Here is a 19614-nt window from a genome sequence, read left to right on the forward strand (position 1 = left end):
AAGGTTATCCTTAATAATTCTGAAAAAGCATTGCTACTTTAAACACAGAATGCCAAAGTAGAATTAAAGACATTTAAAAAAAAAGCATATGTCAATAACATTCCACTCCTAGGTATATACCCCAAAGAAATGAAAACAGATGTTGAAACAAAAACTTATACATGAATGTTCATAACAGCACTATTCACAATAGCCAAAAGGTGGAAACAACCCAAATGTCTATCAACAGATGACTGGATAAACAAAATGCATTATAGCCATGCAATTGAGTATTATTCAGCCATAAAAAGAAATGAAGTACTGATACATGCTCCAACAGGAATGAGCCTTGAAAACATTATGCTAAGTGAAAAGAGCCAAACACAAAGGCCACATACTGTATGATTCTATTTATATGAACTATCCAGAGTAGGCAAATCCATAAAGATAGACGGCAGATTAGTGGTTGCCAGGGTGAATGGGAAGTGACTGCTTAATGGGTACAGGGTTTCCACTGGGGGTGATGACAATGTTCTGGAACTGGATAGTAGTGATGGTTGTATAACGTTGTGAATGTACTTAATGCCACTGAATTGTACACTTTAAAGTGGTTAAAATGGTAAATTTTATGTTATGTGTATTTTACCACAATAAAAAGGAACATATGCATATATATGTATGTATTTAAACCTACTGTCCATAATAATATAGTAATTATAAGAAGAAGAAAACTTTAAAAATTCAAAAAATATAAAGAAAGAAATGCAAGCCATTTGCGGTCACACCATTCTGAGATAACCACTGTTAATAGTTTGGAATTATTTCTCTTCTTTTTCTGTGTCTTTGTATCAATAAAACTGCATATTTGTGTACGTAACTGAGATCATATTAAATTTACAGTCACTATTAAAAAGAGGACTATGGGGAAGTCTTCGTTTATGGTTTACCTTTGTATATAAGTTAATTATTTATATTGTGGATTTCCTTTATGAGGAGTCAGTCTATATTATGAAGGTATACGTTTCACTTTGAGAAATTTCACACTGTCCAATAGGTACACCTTTTCTTCCAAGAATGAACTATCCTTTTCACCATAAGTATCTCGCTTTAACCGGAAATGCAAGGTGCTATATATGTTTATGCCAGAGGGGGAAACAGGAGATGATTACAGAATTTCAATAGAGAATTTTTAAGTCAGGGATTGGTAATGAGTATGTTTTATATGAGCAGAAGCCTCTAACGTAGGGCTTTTCTGGTGGAAGTACAGTTTGAGAGTTGACCCCCACTGGTGCAGCGTGTTAGTGCAGTAGAATTCTTAATTAAAGGGACAAAAATGCCCAGATCAATGCAGGGAGAGGGCAAAGTCTAGAAGTCCCCAAGGGTAGAGTTAGGTAACTTCAGCAACAAGAAAGACATCCCTGTGGTCATGAGGATGAGAGACGTGACCAGTGGTAATAGACACCTAATTTTCAAATGACAAGTGAACTGCCACAGGGCTGGAAGTTACTCTCCATCCAAGGTTTTTAACTCAGCCTGTTTGGGAGCTGTCTTCTGGTAACATGTCTCTAATTTTATGACGGCAGTTAGTAGGAAAATAGGATCTACGTCAGACTTAGAGGCTAGAATGCTTCTATTTGATAATGTGAAGAATGTTTGATAAGTGGTTTCACAAGTGGATGCAATTAATTTCAAGTCACTGTTGAATTGACAGAATGATCAGTAATGCTTCCTTCTGTTATATTTCCTCAATGTAGTAATTATACATTTAAAATGGGTATCTGTAGGTAGCCTCTCAAGGAACCTGGGTAGTCATTAAAAACAACAAAGCCAGCCACAAAAGGCTGTAAAGACAAACTGGAACAGCGGTCCCTCCCTTATCATTGCCCGCATCATGATCTACTTATTGCCCTGGTAGGCATGAGAAGAATGAGGAGTGATTGAACTGGGGAAAAAAATTCATTGCTGATAAGTAGAAATATCTACCTGCAAGACTAAAATGATTGTTAAATGAGGAAAATTGCTCCCCTAGGGAGAAATCTGAAGTGATCTGCCTTGTGTTTGAACACAGAAACTAATCACCATTGTTCTGTGTTCTTCAATCGACAGCACTCTCTTAATTCTGAATGGCAGCATGGCTGACAGACATGGCGCTTTAGAAAGAAAGAAAAGCTCATGCAGCATGTTGGAGTCCTCTAAAATGGTACAGAGCCTAGAACTCGTATGGTTACACTATTTGGGAGCCATGTTTCCTTTTAAAGATCTGAAAGAAGATGAAACCAATGACATCACAATCCCTGGAGTTTGACTCGTGGGATGATTCTAGGTGTATCATCTACTAGCTGCTCATTTTCAGGGAGATATAAATGAATAAGCTTTTTGTTTGTAGAAGAACTTGTATAGCAAGTATGCTACCAGTGATCCTGTGGGGAACCGATGTAGCAATTTGCTGACAGATGTCAAAATATTTTATAAATTGTAGTCAGGCATCTTTTATCTCTGCTTTAGAGACAAGATCATTTTGAAGGTATGAGGAAGAAATATTTTTTGTATCCTGAAGTAGACCTTCAGATCATATTTCAGTAGATTACTGACATTTTCCCAAACCATAAGGTACTTTTTGCTATATCTAGCTCCCCAAATCACTGAGCTCTCACCTGTGTATACAGCTGTCACTTGTGGTCCTAAGGCAGACGGTTCCTTTTTAGCACCCAACACTTACATGGAATAAACCCATGCTGGGTGGGGCTGGCCAGCATGATCCTTATGTGATGCCAAAAATCTGTCCCCAGACTATAAAGCTAGACCTCAAGCCCCTAGTCTCACTCTGTCCCTAAAGCACCCAAGCTTGCTGGACTGCTGGTACTCAGAGCTGCACTTCACTTTGAAAGCACACCTCTTGAATGATCACAGCTGATTTCTGACGTGGTCAGTTGCAGTTAATAATAGGGCGCTTTTGTAGCAACCTTCATGAGTAAACAGATGAGGTGAATAAATCAGCTGCCATCATTATCTCACATATATTTGAGAAGTTCATGTTCTTTTCACCCTCTCTCCCCACTTAAAGGTTTACCTTTTTCTAGCTCCTCTTAATGTTCCACTGAAAACAGTGTTCCCATTCATACACAGATGGTTAGCATGACTCACAAAGTCACCAAGTGAAATGACTTCTAGTGGTACGTGTTCTGTCAACCCCCAGCCCTTGGTTATTTTTTCCCAACTGTGATATACACTATGTTTTGCTTCTCCTCTAACTGAAGATTTCTGCCTTTTTTAAAAAAATACATAGGCTTCATATATCCAAGAAAATGTTTTTCACAGTATTTTCTCAGGGACCTTGAGGTTGTTGTATAAGATGTCACTATCATTATGATAATTTAGTCTTTGTCCTGATGCTCTACTTTAAATGTTTTTTCAAGTGCTGTGGAACATTGGGAAAGGAATGCTTCACGCTTCCTGGCCATCTAGAAAGAATTTGCTGTGAATCAACAATTCAATGTATCAGAAGCCTAGTGAGGAAGCAAGCCGAACAAAGTAAAGTGACTTCTAGAAGGTGATTTAATGCATAAAAATTTCCATTGGCTATTGATACTCTTAGCGAAATGGGCTGCTGTAGTCCATTCTCAGGCCTCCTCCAGTCGCTTCCTGCTTCCCTCCCAGTGTGTTGTTTGGTGGTGGGAACGTTTTCCTGCTTCTTCCCCCAAATCCATAAACTCTTCCACCCCTTTCCCTAGTAGTTGCATTCCAGTCTACTCTTTCCTGTACAGTTTGACTCTGTGTGTGTATCCCTGGCATTTGATAAAAAGAGAGTACCGAATTGTGGGAACGAGGGGACTCGGGTTCTCTTCCTAACGGCCACTACCCAGCTTGGTGACCTTTCTGGATCTCCGTTTCCTCACCAGGAAGCTGGAAAAGTTGGACTAGATAATTCCTAAGATTTCTCTGGATGCTGACACAGTGTGACGCTGTGACTCCCGTTTTAAAAATGGCTTGTTTCGTTTTACTTCCAGGGAATCAATCACTGCTAGCCATTTAGAAGTCATAAGAGGTCCCTAACTTTTAAAATGGCCATTGCCAACTTAAATGTAGGCAACAAAGTGAAAGATAGTCCAGTTTTAAAAATTTTACATTCTAGATTTCTTTTTCACAAAAGGATTTTCTTTAGGAAGAAAAATACTCTATTCTAAACCATATATGCTTCTATTATATTACTGCATCATCCTCTAAGTCAATATTATATGTATAAATCTAAATTAAGCAAACATATTAGGGAGTGATTATTCACTTTACAAATAGATATTTTCCTTTGCAGAAGGACACACTATAGGGTTTCTTTACTGTCCTCCTCATGACTTGAAGATTAATTCATTTACATAAGTTCAACCCATATGGAACTTTTTAGGAACAAATCTCTTTTGTAGACGGAGTGACACTATATTGAGTCAGATACTCAATGTACAGTTGTAATGTGTATAAGATTTTTCTCAGTTTCTTATCAGGCAAACATTTTTATATTGGGTACATTTGCAAGAGGTGTTTTTCCCTCAGCCTTTGAAAAGCAAACTAAATCACATCTCTAGGTTTTAAGAAAATTATTTTATTACTTTAGTTTCCTTGTCTGTAAAGTCACCCCCTTCCTCATTCCCTTTTAAAAAACGGTAGGAATGCACTTTTCTAACTTTTGACAAAAAGCAGGCTTTTTATTTAAAGGTCACCTGTGTTGCCTGAACTTTCCTTGGAAAGCTTCAGGTTGTTCAGTTTTTAAGGAATGCTCATTATAATTAATCATTACAGAGAATAGTTTTTTTTTTCCTTAATTGCATTCTGAGCTGTCTCTTGTTCCCTGCAAAACCTTAGAGTAAGAACAGTTTCTTTCACTGCAAATGATATATAAACATGTTTGGCTCCATAGCTTTTCAGAGCACCTCTTCATTAGCCATGCTTTATTTTAAAATCTTAAACTAATTCTTTCAGAGCTCATGGGGGGTGATTATTAGCTAGTCCAGGTATTTTAGAGCTGCACGTATATTAGTTAAAATACAAGTTTTCAGATTGTTGTTCAGTGGCCTTTGTGAAATAAATTGGCACCCTTATGTTCCTGATAGACAAGATGTCTAAGTCTCCTACATCTCCTACATGAATCAAAATTGGCACTAATTGGTGTTTTGGTAAGCTCTGCAAAAGCCAAGAATTGGTCCATGGAGACCAAACTAATTTCTAAGCTAAAGGTGTCCGATTTGCAGGGATTTTAGAGAAGAGCAGCTTATATGTATTTTGGTCAAGGAGACCTTTGCAGTTGTTTTCACAAAATAACAACAGGGGAAAAAAAAAAAAAACCTCAGCTGAGGTAGATGGTGAAGTGGAGTTTTTATAGTAGACTATATTAAAAGGTTACTTGTGCCCAAGTGACGGTTTTGCAGTCAATTACCCTTTTTGATTTATTTGTGTAGTATTTCTTGTGCTTTTAAGAGCTTCTCACTTGAAGGAGATTTGAAAGCAAGTACAGCTACAGGAACTGGTCAGATAATGGATAAAAACAGCCTAACAATATAGTCCTTGTTGACATCTCATTTGGTTCAAGAGAAGATTATTTTTTAAGTCACGAAGGCAAGAGTTGTCTCTAGGTGGTACTAGGATTACATGTCATCTTTATTTTCTCCTTTATACTTTTCAAAAGGGATTTTTTTTTTTTTGGTAATATGCACGTACTATTTTTATAAACAAAAAAAAATCCATGTTTATAATTTTTAAGGTTTACAAAAGTAAAAATTACTGAGAAAAAACCCCTGAATTGCAGCAACACTGTTTTTAAAATTTATTATTTGGCCAGATTCTGAAGTGTTAATTGTTAACCATTGTTAATTGTTAAGTGTTAATTGTTAATCAGATGGGCACTTTCAAAACTTCAGACTTACTTCTGAAGTTGATGGGTGGATTAAAGCGATGAGGAATCACAACTTTGAGGATTTGATGGGCAGATCTGGACAATCAATACGTAGTCGACATTGTTTTTGTGTAGTCGACATTATCAGGATTGGGGGAAGTGTTTCATTAGGATCTGTGCAAATTGTCATCAGCCTTTATGATGAAAATGCTAATTTTACTTGCTCAAATAAGAACTATTCTTGGTGGAGACCCAAGTTTGGAGTATTTTCTTCTTTTATGTGGAATTTGCTTTCATTGGGAAGAGGAAGAGTCAGTCTGCAGAAGGCTGAGCTGGGGGTGGGGCAAAAGGTACCGTGGGGCTATGAGCGAATGAGTTGAAGGTGCTGCGTTATGGGTTTTGTGCTTTCAGGCAAAAATATCACTTGTGGCTTTGTCCTCCTACAAATATTAGAAACACCAGACTCTGGGTCAGACCCATGGGTTGTCCAATGCAGTGTTTGTTTCTGTCCGTGGTACCACAGGCTGTTTTGTGAGAGAGCATGTGTGTCTCCTATGATGCCAGCCTCTAGAAGTTAGGGGTGCCCTCTCCTTAGAAACAGAGTCCTTCCATTCAATTCAATGGAACTGGCAGACTGAGCCTGGCAGGTCAGTCTTACATGAATGACCAGCGACTGGCTGCTTTGTTAATTGCAAAGCCTATTTTGCCAAATGATATCAGCAACAAAGCCATGTCAGACAAACGTTTGATTCTTTGACCTCCTGATATTTTTTATTTTATTCAAGGTGAACCCACTGAAAATCAGTGGAGTGAGCTATGGCCATAACGTTACAGGGAAACCCAACATTTGGTTCTGAAAATGGGGACGAGTGGGACTAACTGTGACATTGCTAAGACAGGATGAACCTGAGGAAGTAAATTGGTTTTATTGGCCAGGATGTGATCAGGGGCAGATTTAGCTTTGAGGGTCAGGACCGTGTAGGTAATTGGGGACCCAAATGGTCCAAGGCTTGCGTGGAGCCTACTCCACTTAACCAGAGCACATTTTATACTCACTGATGCTTTTAGCCAGATGACTTTTTCATGTTTCAGCATATCCAGATTGTTGGCTTGCTGATTAGGTTCACAAGTAAAAGCGAGACCCTTTTGTAGTGCTGCTAGTGAATTATAGGACTAACACTTGCCTTATAGACAGGCTCAACTTTGTGCAATTGAGCAGAGCATAATATGGACTATGTATTATAATGAGGAGGAGAGGGCACTTATTTTTAATGTTCCTGCGTTGAGAGTCACTGCATTAGGGGGTAATAGTTTTAAATGAAGCCACATTTCTAACAAGGGACCAGATAACAAGGATAAATGAAATCTGCAGACAGTCTAGAAGCTTCATTTTAGCCATTATTTATAATCTCTTCTCCTACCAAACCTTTTTACTATGTAGCAAAATTGATTAATTTGCGTGTATCTCTTTTCCCTGTGCCCACGTGCTCTCCGATAGAGCAGTGAACAAACAGAGAGATGGACAAGAGAGGAAAGAGGATGAGGCCGAGGCCAGGGGGAGTTGGGGATGCATAATCCCCACACTGAATAATCAACTCCAGAATAATCAAGATATATTTTAGGGTCCTAACATTAATCTTGATATTTAATCATTCTGGGTGATGTTAAAAACAAAAGATTGTATAATAGCATTAATAAAAATCACTTGCTTTGGAAAGGTTCGGAATAAATATGGCTTTCTTTTTAACATGAAATAGGAATCTGTTGAACTGCTCTTAATGTCCGCTCACAGCAACACAGATACAGCTCTGTTTAATTCCATATCCTCTTATCTATAAGTCCTACATTTAATTTGCTACCATTCGAGTTGATTTATAGCTTTGCTTAGCAAAAGTACAGTCTTGATTAAAAGGACATTATCACAGCTGATGGACCTTGAAAGCATTTTTCTCCCCAGACCTTCTAATAATTTTGAAAATGACCTGAAGACTCCGATAAGGCTAGATTTGCACGTCTCCAGCTTTTGCTCACCTGGCTGTACTTTGGGCAGTGGTGGCTAGGGGTGTTTGGTGACGTAGTTTTCCCATATGCTAACTCCTTATCCATCCTGAGAAATGGAAGGTTACTGTGATAGAGTTTTCTAGCAAGTTTGCCTCAAGGAATCCCAGACCCCTGGTTAGCTGATCTCTTATCTAGCTGATCATTGCAGCTAGAGCCTTTGTCTCTTGGGATGCTGCTGGCCTGAAGGATTCTCCAGTCTGTTGAAGGGAGGATTCAATTATTATACACGAGGGTTCCATTTTGGAGTTGCAGCTGTGACAGATGCCTCCCTCCAACAGTACAGAATTCGTTTTGGTGCTCATTTCAGTGGAGATGACTTAATTTGCAAAGCCAGTGATTACCACAAGTTGGCCAGATTGGGTCAGTCTCCACAGCAGGCCATTTTCCACTCTCCTGTTCTGATTGCGCAGTATGACTACTTGGTGGCGTCTGTGGTTCTGGGAGCGAGATGCTGTTGCTCAACAGGTGACAAAAGGCTATATTATACTTTGATTCTGTTCAGAACGTTATTACCATTCTCCTGATTCCACTAGTTGAAAGAAAAATGAGTCACTCTGGCTTTGGCTTTATATCTCTGTGGAGTATATTTTTGACCTAAGAAATAAGTTATTTCTCACAAAGGAATCACTTGGATATCACCATACCTACAGTGCAATTTACAGGGGCTTTCGATTGTTCAGAATCGTAGGAACACAGAAAAGAATTAAAAATTGTAAATGTGGTACTAATTCAAAATGGGCGAATTTGGGTAATTTTTTTCATGTCAGATTTGACGGTGGGGCTTCTCAAAATACAACAGTAAATCAGTTTTATCCATGAGTAATTTTTATTTTGGTCAACATGCCCTTCCAGTTTGGTCTTAACCTCTTCATATGCATATATCTTTATTAAGATATTATTTGCATACCATGCAATTGGTCTTACCTCTTTTCATCTTTAAATTACTAGGCTTCAAAATCTCTGTCATTTTTGTTGAATAGCACAGAATGTACTCCTATGAAGAAAGGATTTATGTCTAAATCACCTCCAATTTGCCTAAATCACTTTTTTTCCCCCAATACTTAGCCACAGTTTGTCGGAGCTCGACTGATTATTAGAGGTTATCTAGTTAACCCGGAATAAAGACCACTTGGGGAGTTATTCTTTTTACAAACTATACTTGCGGAAGTAGGAAACCTGAAATTCTGATAACCTTCGCAGCCCGCACCCCGACCCCATACCAATTAAACAGCACTGATTGAGTCTAACATTCTCATCTCACAGATAGGGAAACAGTCTTCCTCTCACAGTTTAGATGAGACACCTTAATAAACACCAAAACTCTTTTCAATTTTAACATGACAGATTTTTTGATACAGTGAGTTGAAGTTGCAGAATTCACCTCAGTGAATGATGGGAGCATAAATTATTTATGCTGTGTGTTTTTAAAAACAAATTATGAAGGATCTAATATTGTTGAAGGAAAAAATTTCAAAGTCACTGATCAGAAAGTCAGTATACAGAAACTGTTGCAAATTTGTCGTTGTCTCCGTAACGTGTCAGGCACTAGGGAGATTAGTAGATGTCCTTTATCCTGGAAATGCCTCATAGCTAAGCACTCATATTTCTTCTCAGCTGTCCATAGTCATTTCCCACAGGGTATGAGAGGCCTTACTGTGTTAGTTTTTAAACAGCTGCCCTGATTGCATTTTCAGCAGAAGGATATTCATAAGAATACTGATATTAGGTAGAAGAAATAGCCACAGAGATAGGCTTTAATAAAAAAACATCAACTGCTCATAAGATCTGACAGACTCTAATGGATGGATGTGTGAAGACCCGGGGAAAAAATAAAATGGATTTTCCAGAGGACTTCTTATTCCCTGAAAAACTGGGAAATTTCAGGCTAAGCGCAGAAGAAACAAAAGAAGTCTTCATGGACCCCTTTTCCTCTTCTAGACCTTTACCTCCATACAGATGAATGGATATAGCCACCTGCTCTGAAAAGAAGCCCCTTTCTCTGGTAAAAATGTTTACCCTCCTGGACCTTGGACAACCTTAAACTCCACCTGGGAACCCTTGATCTAAAGCAACCATAGATTTGGGAGAGCAGAATGGAGCTGTTATACTTTTGAAATGTCATTTTTGTTATCAGTGTATATAAAGAAGATAAGAACTTTTTGTGATCTTTAGCACTATACACTATTCTATGTGAGACATGACGGGAAAGGACAGATTCCTTTTGATTGAATGCTAATCAAAGAAAAAGTAGATTACTTTCTTAAAACGTTAGCAAGAAATTGCCCACACTTACTTAGGAGACCACCTTTTTTAGGGTACCATCAAAAGTTTGTCTTTCACATAATAAAGTTATAGTGGTCTCTGGGTTAGTATATAAGAAACTGTGTAAAAATGCCCTGCCCCAAAGTCATTTGAAATCTTTATTGCTCTCGGATTTGGCAGCAGTGTTGTAGATATACAGTGAGGGTTTGCCACCTGCGCACTTTAAGCCATAATACATTTTTTTAGAAATGCCGTAATGGGTGACGATGCAGGATTTGATTGTTAGATTTTTTTCAGTCTTATCTGTGTTTGTTTATCTACATATAATTCAAGGTTTCAAAGAGACTAGACAGTTTGGGAAGAGAGTCAGCAGTCCCAGAAGTTTTGAAACTCGATCTGAAATGGTGATTATCCCTGAAAGCAGGATGGTTGCTTGCTATCTTTCTGAAGTTGGTTCCCTTGGTCTAGTTCCTTATTGTCACGAGCCACAATTTGGGGGTGGGGGCAGGACTCTTGCCATCATCGATTGTCTTATTCTACACACAGCCCCAGAATGGTGGTCCTGGTTCCAAACAGAATGGCATAGCCCGGTGCATGCTGGGCACATGCAAAAATCAGTGTTTTCAAGTCTCCATGGCCATCATAATGGCCTTCAATCCTCAAAGTCAGTGTTTCGGAAAGAGAAAACAGATATGCCCTTCCAAAAGCAAGGGGAAGGGAAGAACTGCATTCTCTGAAAGTTAAATTATAACTTTTTCTTTCTGTTTCTGTGAAGAAGACTGTACTAATAAAACTGCCAATTTCTTTCAGGTGGGTGTACATGGCATTAGAATAGAATTCATCAATGAAAAAGGATCAAAACGCACCGCCACCTACCTACCGGAGGTTGCAAAGGAGCAAGGTCACTGTTGTACTTTATTTCATATGACCTAGTGAAGAATTTAAACAAATAATACATATTGAAATGCGCTATCTGACCTTGCAGTTGTATCTGGTAATTGATCACTGTCAGATTATAAGAAATGACTCTTCCATCGCTGCCACTGCAATGTCTGTATGAAATCGGTGAATTACACAGAAGTTGAATCTCTGCACTGAAGTTTGGCAGCAAAAACATATAAAAGTATACTTTCAAAAAAAGCATAGATTCGTAAAAGGTGGGCTTTATTTTAGGCGATGGTTTGCTATGAATTTTAAGTGCCATTTTCCCATATTCCACTGGGCCGTAGCCTTGTGGCATAAACAAGCCTTTAGTTTGACGATCAGCCACACCGTTCATTGTCAGTATCAAATATTTCCTTCTTAGGTGGTTGCCATTACTCCTTCTGCTACTATTAAGATTGTAAGTGTCCCATGAAGAAAAGGAGCATTGAGAATACATGAACTATTAGTGTTTTATATGTTCCTAATCAACGAACATCTTTCGATTTTACAGATACAGCACAAACCTTTATGAACTACCAGTGTAACACAAAATAACGTTTCACTCTGTAGTATCTTGTCCTTTCTAGCCACTACTAAATTATAGTTTCATGTTAGTTGAAATGAATACCTCTTCTTTATCTCATGGAGCTTTTCTTCTCATCAGAAAGCATTGGTAATTTGGTTTTCCCATATCTGTTTCATATAAATATGATATATAACTACAAAATTTAATATCATTAAACCCCCAAATGAGAGCGTTAGTCTTTAAAGCAGCTATCTGCAGATTTATTTGGGTTGCTTTCGAAAATTTCTTAATTCTGTAGTTCCACTGACTCTGTAAAACATACATAAGAGGTCGAGGGCCTCGGGTATGAGTGTGCATCCCGTGTCAGAACCCATAAAAATGCCTTTGAACGCTGCACACAGATGCACTTGATAGCCTGCAGAAGATACGGTTAGAAATGGCGATTACCATGAGTTAGTGTGGGAGTTCTAAGTACTACTGAGTTGGCTCAGTGAGGCTTTTCCTTCCCTTTTAAAGATGTCACTGTTAGAGGAGAGTACAATGTTTGTGGCTTGTTACTGAGACACGACCGAGCAGTTACTGCCCGCCAGCCTCTTAGGCTCCTTGCCTTCAAATGCAGTTGAGATAAAGAAGCCAATGTTGCTAGCCAGCAGGGATAGCTAGAATTTAAGGTGTCCCGTGGTGTCCCTGCTTCTGTACAGGATGAAATCTTAGCTCTTCTGTGTGACTGTTTTTAGGACCAAAGGGGTTGGTGACAGTGATAGCTGACCTCTACAGTCATTTTGTATTTAACCAAAAGTGCTTGTTACATGTGCTTGACTGGTATTTTATCTGGTCTGCTCTCCACAGGATGGGACCATATTCAGACCATAGACTCCTTACTGAGGAAAGGAGGATACAAAGCTCCGATTACTAATGAATTCAGGAAAACCATAAAACTGACCAGGTACAGAAAGCATTTCCTAGTGCAAGGCTGACCAGTACATTTTGATGCGTATACCTGTAACCTTTTGATTTCTTTGGTCTCTCTAACTATACTTGCTTCTCTTTTCTGAAAGAGTGGAAATGAGTGGCAGGGCTGTACTGAGGGTGAATACAATGAACTCTGCTTGGCAGTAAAGCCCATATGATGTATGAGCCCATCCTTCGCATCGTAGCTCTGTGGGCTTACTCTGGCTTTGTTAAAGAAAGCCCTCTGAGCCTTTAGAGTACATTATTGAAGAAAGTTGCCTGAATTAGAAATTGGCCAGCTTTTGACATTGCTTAGCAGAACCCCAGGATCCTGATAAAGCAGTCCTCAAATTTGAATTTCACCTTAGAATTTTGGCAGTGATAGAAAGCTTGCTGAAAAACACAATTGACAAATGCTAAATGTATTTCTGCATGGGCTCATAGGGGTACTTATTTAAAAAGGAAAATATCAAACATTTTGGGAAAATGAGTTGCTGTTTCCATTTCTTTTAATTCCACAAAACCACATTGAATGCCTATAGTCTAAAAATGGACTATTCTCAGCTCTGAGGAGTTACAAATTTGAAAATGCCTGCATTGCTGCTCTCTCTGAGTTCATATTCTAGGAGAATAGAAGCGCATGTACAAAAATAATTATTAATATACAGCAGAATGTGATAGATGATATGAGATCATAGAGTAGGGAAAGAGGAATTCCAGGAGGGGGTTGAGGATAACAGAAAATTTCAAAGAGGAGGTAGATGTGAGGCTGGGCTTGAAGAATGAGTAGAATATTTGACAGGTGGAGAGTGGGGGAGCAAAGGGATTAACTTAAACAGAACTTGGTGAGTCAAGGCATGTAGGTGGCGAAGTATGGGGCAAGTTCTAAGGAATCTTCAATAGTCTGATTTGGTTGGTCTCTCGGTGTACATAGAGAAGGTGGTCACTGGGGAAAACATGGCCCAGAAGGTAGAGCGTAAGAAGTTTAAACCTGATGCTATAGTCAATTGGTAGCCATTGAAGGGTTCTGAACAGATGGATTTGGGGAAGTGTAAGATTAGAATTGGAAACAGGAAAAATAATTAGGAGACACTGTTATTATCTAAGAATCTGTGGCAGCAATCCAAAGAAGGTGAAATGGGAGCCTTAACACGAGCTGTGGCAGTGGGATGGGAAGAAAGGAAGGGAAAAAAATATTGTGGGGAAAATGAAAGGACTTAGTCATCATTCGGAAGTAGGGAAGAGGAGCCAGTCAAGGCTTTCATCTCAATAAAAGGGACCAAGGCAGTCCCTTTCACCAAGAGAGGGACCACGTTGGGGAGAGTTACATTAACGTATTGATTCGGGATTTGAAGTGCTTCCTAGGCTATCTGTATAGAAATGTCCAATAGGTCACTGCAAATGTACGTGTGTAGAGCTCATGGCTAGAGATGGTGATTTGGGATCATCTGTAAAGAGGGCATAGTTGAAGCTGTGAGGCAAGAGTTCACTGAGCTGGGACAGAGCGTAGGGGCAGAAGAACTGAAGGTAGAAATGTAGGAAACTCCTACAAGGCGAGGGTAGGATGAGTAGTCAGAGAGATAGGGAGCAGTCCGAGAGGCAGGGGGAGAACCAAGGGAGTATGGAGTTGTGGAACACAAGGCACAAAAGAGCTTCCAAAAGGGAGTGCTGCGCGGTATCCTAATGGAGAGGTCAGGCATGATGAGGGGTGGCTTCTGAAAGAGCAGTTTCTGCGGAAGCGCGGCAGTAGAAGCCAAGAGGCACGGGGCCGAGGAGTGGTGTGAGATGAGGTAGAAAATACACGTTACTCTTCTGAGAAGTGTGGCAATGAAAAGAGACCTGAAGATGGGGGGAAAGAGGATTGAGATACCACGATCAAGACAAGTTTTTTGTTGCTACTGTTTTCCCTTAATGGCAAGACCTGAGACATGTGGACAGAAGGAAAGGAATGGTTAAAGACGAAGCAACGGAAGATCCCGGAAGAAAAAGTAGTCAAGTGAATGAAATGCATACATGACAGTAATAGGCTGGCCTTCCTCCGTTCTTTCCTGTTAGCAAACCGGAGCTGAGGAGGGCAATACAATTTCTAGAACAATTTAAACAAGGAGTAGTAGAGTGCAAAGAGCACCGGACTCAGACTCTGGATTCCTGGGTTCTGATCTCAGCTTTGCTGCTTATTAGCTGTGTGACAGTGGGCAAGTCACTTCTTCTCTCTAGGCCTCTGTTTCCTCATCTAGAAAATTATCTCTAAGGGTCCCTCCTAGCTCTGACATTCACATGTCACCTATTTCGTGATGTTAACTTTGTCTCTTCCCTAACTTTCTTTCAGGTACCGTAGTGAAAAGATGACCTTGAGCTATGCTGAATACCTTGCTCATCGCCAGCATCATCATTTCCAAAATGGCATTGGGCATCCCCTTCCGCCATACAACCATTATTCCTGACACTGAGCCACACAACCAGTCACTGGGCCTCTCTGCAGACCTCTTCCCAGGAGACCCTACCCCTTCTTGGTCTAGCTATCTCTTTTACTGTACCATTTTATGATGATAGTTTCCGTTGCCATGGTGAAGCTTCGACATCGTCAGTTAAGATCATCATGGTAACGGGTAGGAAAATGGCATTTATTAAGATGATCCTGTTTTATTATATTAGGTCATTGATTTTTTTTTTTTGCAGCATATATGAATTTTGGGGTTTTCTTTCCTTACAATATTATGTGGAATTTTGCTTTGCTATCTCAGTCAGGTTTGTCTTTCTGTCCTTCTTGCCTTCCTTCCTGTCTTCTTTCCTTCCTTCTTTCTTCTCTTCCTTCCTTCTGTTGACTGTGGATGGAAGAATTCATGCAGTTTCTAAGGATTTCATTTAGGTGTTTCTTTCATTTTCCTCAGTAAGATAGGTCATTTTTGATAGCTGTGTTTGGGAGTAATTCATATCAAATTCAGGTATTTGTATATTACTCTTGAATTTGTCTGAAATTCATTTTGCTATGAGAGCTTAGTATGTGGGTCTTCACTGTTTAAGTATATGTTTTTCCCATGGTTAGAATAGATGAACTTTCGTTCTAGTGTAGAACATTCGAAGGTCCATGATAGGACTTGTCACAGAGAGTGAGAAATCATTTATGCCTATTGTGCTGGTTATCACAGGAAAAACTGCCTCATCACTTTATAGAACCAACTTACAAACTAAAACACTGTTTTAAGAAAGTACAAGCTACCTTTGAAATATGCTACAGAAATTATTTTGAAAAGCAGAGAATATCAGGAAGAGAGCGGATACAGAATTTAGTGCCTTTGAGAAGAGTATAATTACGTGGAATTAAGAGGGGTTAGAAGAAAGGCAATTTAGAGAAATATTCTTAAAAATTTTATTGTTTCTATAATGTGAAACAACAGATTAGACAAATTGCTTACTCTTAAGTATTTTTTTAAGCTGAAAAAAATTATTTTGAGCAAATAACCAAAAAGAGACATGTGTCTATTATATATTAATTTAAATTTGTTAGCTTTAGGTTTCAATAAGTCATGATTGGCCAGAGACAATTTTAGCTACCATTTAAAGAAATAGTAAAGATAATCTAGTGAAACAAAAGTTAATACATGTCGTGATTTCAGACATGTTTGTCATGGGGACAATACTGGAGTTTTAGAAATACTATAAAATTGCTTGAATCTCTTTCTGCACTACATACTTTTGATAGAAACACATTTACTATATCGATAAGATGTTGTTACCCCTGTAAAAACGGAGTTGGCACTTAGATACGATATAGTTGTTAGAGCCCAGCTCATTTGCAGGGCTAGTCTTCCCATGATGCATATGCAGAGAACTTCCTAATGTCAACGGGAGGTCTATATGTATATCCCCAGGAAAAATGACAGATGATTCTGGAGAAAGATTACCTTCATTTTATGGTAGTAAATATATATGTGTGTGTGTGTGTGTGTGTGCGCGTGCGCGCGCGCGTGTGTAAAATTTTTTTCAAACAGGAAACAAATATTTCAAGTGATGAATATGAGTGTGGTGCAGAATATATAGTCTAAAACTATGAGATGTCACTGAATATCAAGATGGCATAGCTTATACATGTAGTTGCTGTGACAAGTGACAGACTGCTAGTTCAGAATTTGAAAACCCTTTTCTAGTTTGTGAGATTAATCGGCTGAATTCCTTCTGCTTGTCCTTATGGCAGAGCAAACTGCTTTTGTTTTTGATGAGAGTTCTCAGAAGTTTGTTGGTATTCCTTCGTCCGCAGCATCTGTTGTTGGAATAACCATTTTCAGTCGTGATGCCTTAACCAAGAAGCCAATTGTTAGCCTGAAATGGAATCTCGGTAGCCAGTTCCACTGAACCTAGAGATTAGTCAGAGAAAGCTAGCTGCTGGGCTTTAGAAAGGGATTTTGAGTCCTTTCATTTCTACTTGGGAGCAGATTAGTCTTTCAGTATAAAAACAAGTGGCTACCTGATGGAAATTTTTTCTTGCCCTTATAGGGAAACTGAGCACAAGCTGAATGATATTGTCTGCTGCAAGAAAAAAAAAAAAAGTAAATAAAGCAAGCAAACCGAAGAGAGACAAAATAGACCAATATTGATCCATCTTATCTATCATCTCATCAGTTCAACAGGCTCCTCGTCCTGGGTGAGCTCATGGTTAGAAGTTTTTTTGTTTTTAAAGAAAAGATCTATCCCATACGTGTGTGTGTATACTTACAATACATACATATGTGTGTGTTTATGTATTTAACGGTGCTAATCAATTTTGAGCAGGTCACGTGACTGGTCATGCGGACTCTAAAATCATATCAGATTTTTAAAAATTCTTGATATATGCAGATGTTATACAGATTTTCTTACCAGTGTAATAATGTTATACTGAAGAAATAACCATCCTGCAGGCTTCAGAGGACGAGGTCAGCAATATTTCCCACCGTGGCTTGGGGGAAAAGGATAGTTTTGTCTCCTTTTGTGTTCAAATTAACGCACAGTGCATTTTTGTGTCTAAGTAGCTGTTGACTAAAAGACTTTGTAGTGTAAAGGGTGTTATACAAACTTGTAATGGTGTGCTTCAAACAAATGCTAGACCCTTTCACCTTTGTCGTATATTACAAAGCTGTTAAATATGTAGTTTGCATTAACTTTGAACATGTTGAAGTATGTAGCATGTGTTTTTAACTCAGACGAAGATTCTGACTGCACAGGCTGTGTTCTAGCCAGTTGTGGTTTATTTGTGCAGAAACACAAATGTGAATTGCACTCTTGTCACCAGAATATTGTGTAAGTTCAGTGATCTCTAAACAGCTCAGAAGTAATACTTGAACTTCATTTGAGTAGCACAAAGTTTACATAGCCCCCCTTTTAAATGTTAATTAGTTCCATTTATGTTTTCCGTTTTCAGATGCAACTGGGTATTTTTTTCCTCTTGGAAAATAGTACGTATTTTACTTTGGTATGTAGCAAAAGGCTTCCATTTCTGGAAGGGTTTTTTTGTTCTTAGAAAAGGTCAGCCAGGTACCAGATTCTAGAAGAACAATTGCCCCTCCCCCCCCCAATTAAGTGGCCTTCTGACTGCACGAGAATATGTGCTACTGCCCTGCCCGCTCCAGTCTCCGGTGTGATTGATGGAGGAAGTGCAAGGCTTGCTCTTTACCCGCCCCCCCCCCCCCCCCGCCCCGCCGCCCCACTTAAGGCAGTTATAAGAGTTTCAGTCCAGAGCATACAGCCCCAGTGTGCAGCACACCGGAAGTTTGTATACTGGCCTCTGTTCATGTCTTCAAATGTGCAGGAAATCCGAAACTGTCATCTGGAATAGGCTCCATCTCTTGTGTGTGTTAGATCAAACCAAAGAAGCCCCCAGCCATGCCCAAATGCTGCTCCAAAAGCCTGCCTTCCAGTCCTTACAAAAACCTTGCAGGATTACGTGTTAACTTTTTTATTTTTGTACAGTTTCTAAGTGATTTTTGCTAGTGATGTTAAATTGAATTAAGTTTATTTGAGGGGTGTGAGCACCTCCTCCATTTAAATAAACTGGTGACTTTCCTTTTATTTTATAAAAGCAGAAACCCGTTGTGTGCCTCTCGATTTAAGGGTTTCTGATTACATTATTCTTAAGACCAGCATTGATCCTTTATATACAAAGATATGTTTTCCTTGTTTTTTATTACTGTTTCAGAAGAAAATAAACCTTTTATTTTGCTCTGGACCCAGTAACTGCGCTGGTACATAGACGCACTGAGAAAACAAACTTTTGTAACCACCTCTGACTGTTTTTGTATATGAAAGTTGATTACTTTTGAAATATTTGGATCTAGTTTCTAAGTTATTTTTGTGTTTTATATGTTCCCCAAAATTACTTTGAATCGGTCACCAGCATAATGAATTCTTGGTGATGCAGTGGTTGGACTTGTAATGAGCAAAGCTACCTGGAGTAGCTCTTCTCCTCGTCCCTTTCTTAGTACCCTGTTTTTTGATTACAGTAAGACATCACAGATTACCTGAAACCCCTTCAAGTATAACTAGATCCTCCTTCCTTCCACATTTAATTGCTTAATAGTTTGAAGAAACTATTGGAAATGGGCATTTTATATGACATGTATGGCTTTAAAATATTACAAATGAAGAAAAAGAAAAATGGGAAGGTTTATGTGGGTCTGTAAGGTATGGCTGTGGAAAGAAAGATATTGTAGTAGTTTTGACACTATTGTTATTACCTTTAAAATCATTTACCCAATAAAATGTTAAAACTGAGTTACCATTTGTGGTCTCTTTCTTTAACCGGCCTCATCAGAGGATTTGGGGCTCATGGGTACTTCTTACTAAAAGCTAACAAATAGTTGAAGCCTTTGAAATAATACACTTAGGGACTGATACGGGTTTCTTTCCAAACTGGCACTTGGGAAACCTCATCTGCTTACGGTTGCTCCCTACCGTATGATTCACCTATGTCGTTCTTTTACCCAGCCGTGAATCCTGGCCTTTATTGGGCACCCTACCCTGGCCACGGAGCTGAGGCAAGCAGCAGACTTGAATT

General features: G+C 39.0%; 1 protein-coding gene across 3 annotated transcripts in view; it reads left to right on the plus strand.

The window, feature by feature from the left end:
- AMMECR1 (AMMECR nuclear protein 1) overlaps positions 1-19331 on the plus strand; it is a 108177-nt gene extending 88846 nt beyond the window's left edge. The window contains exons 4-7 of one of the 3 annotated variants that reach the window (XR_010940104.1): positions 10994-11084; positions 12483-12579; positions 14914-15193; positions 17079-19331. Coding sequence is in view for 2 of the 3 variants with exons in the window: in XM_067724356.1 (XP_067580457.1) it covers positions 10994-11084; positions 12483-12579; positions 14914-15028 (303 nt within the window). In the remaining variant the exon portion in view is untranslated. Of the gene's footprint in view, positions 1-10993; positions 11085-12482; positions 12580-14913 lie in introns of all 3 variants that reach the window. The other 2 variants (XM_067724356.1, XM_067724357.1) reach the window with 2 other exon arrangements.
- Positions 19332-19614: the final 283 nt, after the last annotated feature.

The sequence above is a fragment of the Pseudorca crassidens genome, chromosome X, assembly GCF_039906515.1.
Source record: "Pseudorca crassidens isolate mPseCra1 chromosome X, mPseCra1.hap1, whole genome shotgun sequence".
Taxonomy (NCBI): domain Eukaryota; kingdom Metazoa; phylum Chordata; class Mammalia; order Artiodactyla; family Delphinidae; genus Pseudorca; species Pseudorca crassidens.